Here is an 11,645-nt window from a genome sequence, read left to right on the forward strand (position 1 = left end):
ATCCACATCTCGTTCTCTCCTGTGCGTGACTGTGTCAGTCATCCACATCTCGCTCCTAACTGTACACGCTCTTCCTTCAGATGGTGGAGCATGGAGGCTTCTATCGTACCTCAGACCAAACGTGGGTGAAGCTAGAGAGAATCCAGTTTGTTGGGGCGTGCAATCCACCCACTGACCCTGGGAGAAAGCCCCTCTCACACAGGTAAGCAGCTCCATGGACTTCAGCCCACCATGTCACGTGTATGTGCATGCGTGTTACGCACACACGCGCGCACGCACACAGAGACACACATGGTGTCTAGGACTGCCGTGAGCACAGTACAGCAGCAATCTGATTTGAATTACAAAGAGAACGAAACTATAGATGGACTGGCCAGTGTTGGTGAGTAAACGAGGTTCCTGACAACCTGCCTTCAATTCCAGAGACTCAAAGGGTAGAAGGAGAAAACCAACATGCAAGCTGTTTTCCGACTTCCACAAGCATGATGTGATGGGGGGAGGGGGCGTACATGTATGTTCATGTATGTGTCTCCACTAATGGATTAAAACACTGCGTATGAAATGATTCCTCCTGGGCTAATTGTCCTGGACTGTAACCTAGAAGATAGGTTAAAAGTAAAATCATTAACAGTTGGGCAAGAGGCTGGGCCATCTGAGCTCAGAGTAAAACCATCTCAAGATGTAAAAAAAAAAAGCAAACTGTTCAGCCAAAGGCAGTTAGTTTTCCAGTGCCTGCCATGCAGCAGGTGGGTGCTGGGTTCAGTCCCTATGATAGATACCACAAAGAATCACTAGGGAAGGGAAGGAAACAAGGAGTGGGAAGGAGGGCCACGTTGACTCGATGGGAATAATGAACTGGTCACACGTGTCTACAAGGCCAGAGTGGGGCTAGAATAAGCCTGAGTTCTTGCTTGTTATTCCAATGTTGTGTACTTCCCAGCAGCATGCGAGGGTTAGCTTTGACATCAGTCCTGTTGTGTGGATTTGGGGTGCTGGTGGCTGAATCTGTGGTGAGGTGCTAAGCTCTGCTGTCCCGGTGCAGGTTCTTGCGCCACGTGCCTGTTGTATATGTGGATTACCCTGGACCGGCCTCCCTGACACAAATCTATGGCACCTTCAACCGCGCCATGCTGAGGCTCATTCCCTCACTCCGCACCTACGCAGAGCCCCTAACCGCCGCCATGGTGGAGTTCTATACCATGTCACAGGTACGTGACAGCTCTGCTCTCCACAGCTACTTTCCTTGGCAGAGGGGTGGGAAAAACTTGCTGAACAACTGGAATCTAATAGGTCTGGTGGTACAGGTTTGTCATCTCAGATGCCTAGGAGGTTGAGGCAGGAGGATTGCAAGCCCATCATTTGATGATATATTCATTGGACATTTTTTTTGTTTTTGTTTTTTTTAATTTTGGTTTTTTGAGTCAGAGTTTCTCTGTATAGCCCTGGCTGTCCTGGAACTCACTCTGTAGACCAGGCTGGCCTCGAACTCAGAAATCTGCCTGCCTCTGCCTCCCAAGTGCTGGGATTAAAGGCGTGCGCCACCACCGCCCGGTCATTGGACATTTAAAGATCACGTTAAGGGTGGTGGGGAAATGGTTCAGGTTGTGCTTGCCACCAAGCCTGATGACTCCAGAAACCATGTGATCAGAGAAAACCAACTCATTCAAGTTGCCCTCTGATAGATCTACTCCAGGACACACACACACACACACACACACACACACACAAAGTTAATGCCTTCTGAGTATTTCGATTAAATGTATATGCCTGGCTTTTGTTTTGTTTTGTTTTAATGTTTTGTTTTTCAAGACAGGGTTTAACTGTGTAGCCTTGGCTCTCCTGGGTCTCACTCTATAGAGCAGTCTGGCCTCGAACTCAGATACCTGCCTGGGGTCAAAGGTGTGCACCACCACCCGCTGCCCCGCCTGTTTTTTGTTTATTTTAAGAGAGTGTCTTATGGATCCCAGGCTGACTTGGAACTCATTACTTAGCAAAGGGTGACACTGAACTCTGCCTCCCACAGGCTGGGACCAGGGTGTGGGCCACACCTGACCCTAGATGCTTGTTTCAGTGTAAAGTGAGAAGGTTAGATGTAATTTCAGTTTGTGGCATCGTGCTTTGTTGGGGTTTTTTGGAGGGGAAGGCTGTCTTTGTCCTCTGATCTTTATGGGAGTTTATTCATTTTATCAATCTCTGGGATAGTACCCAGGGCCTCTGACATCCTGGACAAGTGCTCCAGCAAAAGCGGCCTAGCTGTTTCAACCTTAACTGCTTACCAGTTCGTTCTTGAATACTTTAGGTCTCTTTACTACAGAATGTTTATAGCATTTTACCGTTTAACCTCTTTGCGTTAGCAGGCATTTACATAGGCTTCCACTTTTCCTCCAGGAGAGATTTACTCAGGACACACAGCCACACTACATCTACTCGCCCCGTGAGATGACTCGGTGGGTGAGAGGGATCTTTGAAGCACTGAGGCCCCTGGAGACATTGCCTGTTGAAGGTCTCATTCGCATTTGGGCACATGAAGCCCTCCGTCTCTTCCAAGACAGGTAAGGAAAGCCACGGATCCTCTGATTACAGTCTGTGTCTTTCATTCTGGGATCCGGTCAGCATCTGTGCAAAGCTGGCCCACCCATGCAGGAATCAGGCGGGTGGACAGTGGAGGCCGCCTGGCATGTTTTGATGTAGATCACAGCCACCCCCAGTTCTTGATTTCATGGGGTTCCTCAGTCTTTGCCGCTGCTGTGTGATTGGACAAGACATTTCTTGGATCTTTTTAAGCTAACACCAGCACCCCACACATAGCACTCATAGGGGCTTTACATAGCACGGCCCACTGGCAGGATGAACTCCCAGTTGTCCGCAGGGCACCACTCCTTCCCGTCACTCCCTGTCTCAGCCTGTCCTCTGAGCTGATGTGCTCTGCTGGCACCAGGACTTCTGCTGTAACACTGTGAGTGGCCGAGTGCTGTGGGCGGAGTGTCCTCTAGTTGGAGTCACAGACAGAGCGTTGCTTCTCTCGTCTTTCAGGGTGTCTGGAAATTACTCATGCTTTTGTTATCTGAACTTTGTTTAAAATGCTATCTTTATAGTTCAGTATAGTTTCCATTTTATAATAAACACTTATTTTTCCCTCCTCGCTCTGGCCAGTCCCTTCCCTCCCCCCCCCCCAACTCCCATGGTTTTAATCTGAAATATTTTAGTATAAAAATCTTTAGTTGTATTTTAGACTGATTTTTATGTTTATGAGATTGGATTTCTAAACAGCAGTACTTTTTTGTTTGTTTTGAGACAGGGTCCCAGTATGTAGCTCTGGCTATTGAAACTTAATATGTAGACCAGGCTGGCCTTTAACTGGCAGAGATTCTCTTGCCTCTGCCTCCTGAGTGTTCCCAGCAACCACATGGTGGCTCACAACCATCTATAATGGGATCTGATGCCCTCTTCTGGTGTGTGTGAAGACAGTTATAGTGTACTCCTGTACATAAATAAATAATTCGTTAAAAAAAAAAAATCAGTCATGTGTGATGTCGGGTGCCAGGGTTCTGTATTAGCATCAAAACAATCGTATTGCTAAAGTCTCAGTCCCCACCCCTGTCATATTGCTGCTGTCCCCAGATCTCAGTGACTCTGACATTTGTACTGCTCTCCTTACAACAGGCTTGTGGAGGATGAGGAGCGGCGCTGGACTGACGAAAACATTGACATGGTTGCTTTGAAGCACTTCCCTAACATAGACAAAGAGAAAGCCATGAGCCGGCCTATCCTGTATAGTAACTGGCTGTCAAAGGTAACAGGCGCCTGGTCTTGAGGCTCTCCCCCCTCCTGCCTTCATGCTTAGAGTAATCCTCAAGCCTGTAGCTAAGCTCTTGTCCTGCATGTTTGGGCTGTGCTTTCAGCAGAGGCCCTAAGCCCCTGGAGACTCGCTGTATTCTTTTGTGTGTGGTGACCCCTCAGCAGGAACAGTCCCCTGAGCATCACATGGGCTTCAGTCTCCAGCACACTAAAAACAGGGTGGTTGTGAGCGATTTGTATGCAGGCTTCTTACTGGCAGATGCTAAGTGTGGTGACATGCGCATGGCTGTGAGTTGTCCTCCTATAAAAAGAGAAGGGCACTTCCCAGTTAGTGTTGATGCATATTTCATGTACAGATTGCTATTGACACCAGGTGAGTCCAAACTTCCTGTGGGAGGCCACACTCTAGTATAGCAAAGACAGGACAGAGGGAATCCCGCAGTCTGGGAGGTCTGACAGGTGAGCTGTGCATTGGGTTGGAAGAGAGTCATAAGTTGGACTGGGCTTGTAGCTCAGTGGTAGAGTGCTTGCCTAATGCAGCCAACCCTACTTCCATACCCCAAAACAGAAGTCCTGAACACACATCTGTGGTCTGACTACTTAGGAGGCAATGGCAAGGTGATCATCTGAGCCCAGGATAACGTAATGAGTCCCCATCCCCAAGAAGAAAGCAAAACTGAATAAAGCGGCTGCACTGCGCACAGCAGGGGCACCTACCTGGCAGGAGACCGACCGCAGCAGGCAGCAGAGTGGGCTCGGTGTCACTAGGACTGTCTGGATTCCATACTGTAGCCCATCTTTACCGTTTTCAGGGAACCCCAGTGTTTTTTCTTTCTTGTTTCAGCAGTGATTCTCAAGCCCTCCTAATCCTGCAACCCTTTAACGTATCTCCTGTGTCTTAGTGATCCCCAACTAGAACATGGTTTTCATTGCTAATTCATAACTGTAATCTGATATGCAGGATGATCTTAGGTGACCCCTGTGAAATAGTCGTTTGGCGTCCCACCAAAGTGGGGGTCAAGATCCATAGGTTAAGAGCCGCTGATTTACAGGGTCTTTAACTACCAATCTAACTAGCTCTAACTAGTTGTAGGTGTGGTGTGAGCTGTGGGTGGTCTGCACACAGTGCTGTGTAATCTCTTATGCTGCAGTGTCACTGTCCTGCTAGGCTCCCTGTGTTCATGGACAAGCCTTCCAGCTCTACCATCCTCTGCTGATCTGTTCTCTGGTTTCTGTCCTTATTATAGTTGTATAGGCTCAAACACCTTGTTCTTTTTCATGAGTATCTACTGTTCAAATGCAGCTTAGAATTGCCTTCTCAGCTTCCCCGAAAAGCACCGTAGGAGTCTTTGACCTTTTGATTGGAGCACACTGAGTCTGGGTTTGGATGAGCTGACCAGTGTAGTGTGTGCTTTTTTTTTTCCCCTCAAGATAGGGCTTGTCTGGGCAGCCCTAGCTGTCTTGGAACTCCCTCCATAGATCAGGCTTGTTTGGAACTCAGAGAGATCCACCTGCTTCAGCCTCCGGATGTGTGTGTGTTTTCTGTAGTGAGGTCTACAGAAGGACCTGAGCATGTGGACATTCTGAAGTGTTGACGACTGTCCTCATGCTGTCCTCCTTCAGCAGTTCTTCAGTGTCTCACAGCTCAGTGACCTCTTCTGATTAATGTGTGTGCTGCCTTTTTCCCCCAATAGGATTATATCCCAGTGGACCAAGAAGAGCTAAGGGATTATGTCAAGGCTAGGCTGAAGGTCTTCTATGAAGAAGAACTTGATGTTCCCTTGGTCTTGTTCAATGAAGTCCTAGACCACGTGCTCAGGATCGACAGGTAGGCCTCTGTTGTTACTGCCGGGTGAGTTCTCTTGGGCAAGTGCAGGTTCCCAGTGACCTCGGGCTGTCCTTCCTCACACCTCCACCTCAGCCTTGCTCTGAGCACCTTTCCCTTCTCTCTCAGAACAACCTCACTGTCCTGAACTGTCAGTCCAGAAGAACCTTTTCCTCCCCCACCTCTGTAGGCTTGCCACCAGTTAGCATCCTTCAGCCTCCAGCTAGAGCTGGGCTCATCTCTCACCTGTCACTGGCATCTAGAGGGCAAGGCTGTGTCTTCCTGGTCTTTGCTAGCCATGGCACACAGCAGCTGCTCACCAAATGCTTTGATATACAAATTCAAGTTAAGATGTGGTGAAAGTGTTGAAAGCACCAATCTAGAAAAGTCAGGCATGTGAGTGCAAATGGGAAGTGAGGCATATAGGCTTGAAATTTATCACCTTTAATAATGTTTCAGAATATTCCGGCAACCTCAAGGTCATTTGCTTCTGATTGGTGTTAGTGGAGCTGGAAAAACCACCCTGTCTCGTTTTGTCGCCTGGATGAATGGCTTGAGTGTATACCAGATTAAGGTGGGTCTGTTAGGTGGCCTTAGTCCCAGAGATGGGGGTCCTGATTCTGTATGCAGCTGTTGAATGAGAAAAGCTGTAACTCGTGGCTGGTTCTGTAGGTCCACAGGAAGTACACCGGGGAAGACTTTGATGAAGATCTCAGGACAGTGCTGAGACGTTCTGGCTGTAAAAATGAAAAGATAGCCTTCATAATGGACGAGTCCAATGTCTTAGATTCTGGATTCCTGGAACGAATGAATACCCTTCTGGCCAACGGCGAGGTACGGGAGCTTGCTTGTGTGTGTTGTAATGTGCTGCATGGCACCTCTTCACGGGGTGAGAAATGCACAGTGAGGCTGTCATCCCCAGGTTCCTGGGCTCTTTGAAGGAGATGAGTATGCCACCCTGATGACTCAGTGCAAAGAGGGGGCCCAGAAGGAAGGCCTCATGCTGGACTCACACGAGGAGCTCTACAAGTGGTTCACCAGCCAGGTGATCCGCAACCTGCACGTGGTGTTCACCATGAACCCATCCTCAGAGGGGCTCAAGGACAGGGCGGCCACTTCTCCAGCCCTTTTCAACAGGTACTGCGGCCCTTTGCTGGCTCCAGGTCTGAGGACTGGGCTCCCATCCAAGGGTCAGCCACTGTTAGGAACTCTGGTTAAGATGTGAGCATCTTTTTCAGGTGTGTGCTCAACTGGTTTGGTGACTGGTCCACTGAAGCACTGTATCAAGTTGGCAAAGAATTCACCAGTAAAATGGACCTGGAGAAGCCAAACTACATAGTGCCTGACTACATGCCGGTTGTGTATGATAAACTACCACAGCCCCCAACACACCGGGAAGCCATTGTGAACAGCTGTGTCTTTGTTCATCAGACTCTTCACCAGGTGTGTGCAATTTGGAGACCCACACAGAGCAAACGGTGAGGGGGTTAAGACCATCACGACAGGCCGGGCAGTGGTGGCGCACGCCTTTAATCCCAGCACTTGGGAGGCAGAGGCAGGTGAATTTCTGAGTTTGAGGCCAGCCTGGTCTACAGAGTGAGTTCTAGGACAGCCAGGGCTACACAGAGAAACGCTGTCTCGAAAAAACCAAAAAGACCATCACGACAAAGCAGATACTCTTCCACACCTCTTCTGGACACCCATTCTTGTCTTTTCTTCCCTTCACACTACCTTCTCCGTCCAGGCTTGTTCCCGCTAGAGCAGGAGGCACTGTCTCCTTAACTGGTCAGACAGGGACCAGTGAGATGGCTCAGTGGGTATAAATGTGGAAGGAGAGGACCTGGCTCCTAAAAGTTGTCCTCTGACCTTCTCACACAAACCATGGCACACATGCCCACACATAGATGCTATGTGCACACAAAAATAAAATTCAGTAAATGCCTATGTGGGCATCAGCACTGCTGCTGTAGTCCAGAGCCCCTGTATCCCATATAGGAACACAGGAACGGCTGTTTGCAGTGGAGCTTCGCCCTGCACTTCAGAAGTGTGGTGGTAGGCTATGCCCTGCTGACCTTAGTGGTCAGGCCTCACTTTAGGGAATCTCCCGTCAGTTGAGAAAGCTTTATGAAACCCACTCAGAGCTGTATGTAGCCTGTCATGTAGTGTTCCCACAGCCGTCCCTGTTGTGCTGTTTCCGATATCTCCCTTCTGCCAGTAACCAGAGCTGTCTGTCACATACAGCGTGTTCTTAAAGCTGAGCACATGGCTCATGCCTTTAACCCTAGCACTCGGGATGCAGAGGCAAGTAGATCTGAGTTCAAGAGCAGCCTGGTCTAAAGAGCAAGTTCCAGGATAACCAGGGCTACACAGAAAAACCCTGACTCGGGAAAAACATGTTTTTTGTTTTTGTGTCTGCTGAAAATGAGCAAATGGAGTCTAGCCTCTACTATTGGTGAGCATGCTTACAGTCCCAACACTTACTTGAGACACTAAACAGGGTTAGGACTCAAGGTGGCTTAGTGTTTAAGTACTGGCTGCTCTTTGAGAGGGCATGGGTTCTTGTCCCAGCACCATACATCAGCTCACAACTCTGTAACTCCAGACAGGGGATCCAGCACCCACTTCTGTCCTTCTTGGGTACCTGGCATGCACATGGTCTGCAGACACACATGTGAGCAAAACACCCATTCACATTCTTCAAATTAAAACAAGCAAACAACAACAAAAACCAGGAGAACGTGTATTCATTCCATCCTGTGTTACATAGTAAGACCCTATCTCAAATGAACAGAAAACAAACATGGCCATTATTGACATAGTAAATCAATCGTTCATGGATCTTTTCATGTAAAAGATAAAAGCCAAGTGGGGTGGCCCACACACACCTGTAATCCCAGTGCTTGGGAGATAAAGGCAAGAGGACCAGGAGGAGGTCAGCCCTACAGTGAGGTAGGGCTACAGGAAACACTATCTCAAAAGAAATAAAACCAAAAGAACTGTCTCCAGGATGGGCTGTCTGTCACTCCTCAGGATTTAAGGACTTAAGTCTTGGTGAGCTGAGGCTGGCATGAGTATTGTGACTCGTGAGGGCCAGGCCCACTCCCCGTGTCACTGCAATGTAGTAAGAGAGTTGGCTGGGGCGTAAGAGTTGAACTTTGTCCTCTAAAAGGCTAACGCGCGCCTGGCGAAGCGAGGCGGCCGAACGATGGCCATCACGCCCCGGCACTACCTGGACTTCATCAACCACTACGCCAACCTCTTCCACGAGAAGCGCAGCGAGTTGGAGGAGCAGCAGATGCACCTGAATGTTGGGCTCCGTAAAATCAAGGAGACCGTGGACCAGGTAGAGCAGGAGCAGCAGCCCCGCCCCATAGGAGCCACAGAGGACTTAATGCGTGTCTGAGTGTGGTGTTGTTCCCTAGGTGGAAGAGCTGCGCCGTGACCTGAGGATCAAGAGCCAAGAGCTGGAGGTCAAGAACGCAGCGGCCAATGACAAGCTGAAGAAAATGGTGAAAGACCAGCAAGAGGCTGAGAAGAAAAAGGTGTGTGCGTCCCTTTCTTCCCAGGAACTCTAACCTGCTGGCTGTCATGTGCAGTCTCTAATGCCAGTAGGAGGCTAGGGTGGAAACTAAAGGTTAGCAGGTTAGCAGGTGTGTGTACGGCAGACTCGAAGAGCTGTCTCAGCTTCGCTTAGCAAGCTCATCAGTGTTGTAGCCACAAACACCTAAGCCATCCTTGCTTTGTAGGTCATGAGCCAAGAAATTCAGGAGCAGCTGCACAAGCAGCAGGAAGTCATCGCAGACAAGCAGATGAGTGTCAAGGAGGACCTGGATAAAGTGGAACCTGCCGTCATTGAGGCCCAGAATGGTATGTAACTGCTGGCCGCCTGCACTCCGCCTCACTGAGGAGACACTGTGAGGCAGGACTGTGCTTGGGCTTCCTGTGAGGCCCTGCGGTCTTCATTTCTGGAGTGCTGAAAGCAAACAGCTGAGCCTGTTTAAGTACTTCAGCCTGTCTCCTCATAGAGCTCCCATGACTCTCTGAATTCACTGTAATGAAGCCTTTCTCTTAAGAGAAAACGAGCAGCGGTATGTCGTGATGAGTCTCGTGCTACAAGCCTGTGATCACAAGTACTAGTGAAGCCAGGGCAGGAGAGTACTGAGACCCACTCTCAAAAAAAGTCAAAACATGGGGGCTAGAAAGCTGGCTGAGCCGTGCAGAGATCTGGCTGCTCCTGCAGAGGACCAGGTTCAGTTCCCAGTCCCACTGGCAGCTCTTAACTACCTGTAACTTGAGTTGCAGTGATGCCAGGCTCCTACTGGCCGCCTCAGGCACTGCAAACACATGGTACACATGTATATGTGCAGGTAAAATACACACTGTGCTGCGTACCTTTAATCCCAACACTCAAATGACACAGGCAGGCAGTTTTCTGACTTTGAGGCCAGCCTAGTCTACATTAATAAGACCTTGTCTATAAATATTTTTTTTAAAAAAAATAAAATAAAGACGGTCCATGGTGTTTAGGGGTAGATCACTTACCTAGCTGGCTAGAGGCCCTGGCTTTCATCCTCTGCACTGGGAAAGTATCAAGGCTGCTGCTTTGTGTTGTAGGGCTTTTTGGTGGTGGTGGTGGTGGGATTTTCCCTGGAGATAGGAGTATTAAGACAGAGGCACTCTGTCTCCCAGGCTGGCCTTGAACTTGGGGTCCTCCTTCCTCAGCTTCCTGGATGCTGGGGTTATAGTCTTGTACCGTACATTTTCAACACTTTGGTCCTTCGTGACTTGAATTGTTGAAGTGTCACTGTCTCATAGTGACTTGAGTGTAGTGGCCATGGCCAGTGGTGACTAACTTGATGGTCACTAGTCATTCTTCGTCTGTTCCTTAAAGGCCTGCAGAGTGCTGTAGCATAGTGTCCATGCTGGTTTGTGGTTTTCCATGCAGATAGGTATGAAGGATAAGTTCTCTGTTGAGTAATTAAAAGTATTCACTAATAACTGGAGTCTAAAGGACTGCATTTCCATTGTAAAGGTGTTGCTTATCTTAGAGCCGCTGTAGACTGTAGCGGATTACTGAGGCTCGCGCAGGCCTCAGCCTGGCTGTGGCTTGGGGTCGCTGTCTGCCTCAGAAAGCAAAAATGGAGGTTATATCTTCTAGGAGAGCAAGTCATCTTCTCTGAAAAGTTTTCATCTCCTATATATGTTACAAGAGAAAAAGTAGCCTGCTGTGGGGGCTTGGTCTTTACTCCCAGCACTCGGGAGGCAGAGGCAGGCGGAGCTCTATGAGTTCCAGGCCAGCCTGGTCTACAGAGTGACTTCCAGGACAGCCAGGGCTACATAAGGAGGACCTTGTCTCAAAAAGACTAAAAGTAAAATAAAGAATGAGAAAATTACTGTAGCTGGTTGAACATGTAATTCTTGAAAGTGTACACTGTGTTTTCCAAGGAACAGCTTGCCTTTAGGCTAACTGAGGTGAGGGATGCTGTTTGAGGATTTGAGGGAGACTTGACCTTTCCCCAGCCTCTCTCTGAGTGGAGCGGGAGCCCTGGGTGGTGATGGTTGGTCCTCACTTGGATGCTGTCTCTCCCCACCCCCACCTGCCAACCAGCTGTGAAGTCCATCAAGAAGCAGCACCTGGTGGAGGTGAGGTCCATGGCCAACCCCCCTGCCGCTGTGAAGCTGGCTCTGGAGTCCATCTGCCTGCTGCTTGGTGAGAGCACCACGGACTGGAAGCAGATCCGCTCCATCATCATGAGGGAGAACTTCATCCCCACCATCGTCAACTTCTCAGCCGAGGAGATCAGGTGAGGCCATCGCTAGAGCAGTTGAGAAGGTTTGATCCTGTCTGGAAGGCTTCCTGTTTTCTGGGGCAGGCAGTTAGCATTTTCCAGAGGCTCTGTTTGGTGTACTCTGGCATATCATCCACAGAAGGGAGCGTGGGTCACACTCATCCCACAGGTGCCTTTGGAGAATGCCAGAGAGAGAGAGACAGAGAGAAGAGAGAGAGAGAGAGAGAGAGAGA

The 11,645-nt window shown here is 49.2% G+C and overlaps 1 protein-coding gene across 1 annotated transcript in view; it reads left to right on the forward strand.

The window, feature by feature from the left end:
- Positions 1–11,645, forward strand: part of Dync1h1 (dynein cytoplasmic 1 heavy chain 1) — a 62,625-nt gene that overhangs the window by 37,548 nt on the left and 13,432 nt on the right. The window contains exons 40-52 of the mRNA XM_028764406.1: positions 81–202; positions 1,043–1,208; positions 2,389–2,552; positions 3,664–3,793; positions 5,493–5,626; positions 6,083–6,197; positions 6,296–6,457; positions 6,546–6,760; positions 6,862–7,066; positions 8,793–8,966; positions 9,046–9,165; positions 9,370–9,490; positions 11,232–11,427. Of these exons, the coding sequence (XP_028620239.1) occupies positions 81–202; positions 1,043–1,208; positions 2,389–2,552; positions 3,664–3,793; positions 5,493–5,626; positions 6,083–6,197; positions 6,296–6,457; positions 6,546–6,760; positions 6,862–7,066; positions 8,793–8,966; positions 9,046–9,165; positions 9,370–9,490; positions 11,232–11,427 (2,024 nt within the window). The remainder of the gene's footprint in view (positions 1–80; positions 203–1,042; positions 1,209–2,388; positions 2,553–3,663; positions 3,794–5,492; positions 5,627–6,082; positions 6,198–6,295; positions 6,458–6,545; positions 6,761–6,861; positions 7,067–8,792; positions 8,967–9,045; positions 9,166–9,369; positions 9,491–11,231; positions 11,428–11,645) is intronic.

The sequence above is a fragment of the Grammomys surdaster genome, unplaced genomic scaffold (assembly GCF_004785775.1).
Source record: "Grammomys surdaster isolate TR1022 unplaced genomic scaffold, NIH_TR_1.0 144, whole genome shotgun sequence".
NCBI lineage: Eukaryota > Metazoa > Chordata > Mammalia > Rodentia > Muridae > Grammomys > Grammomys surdaster.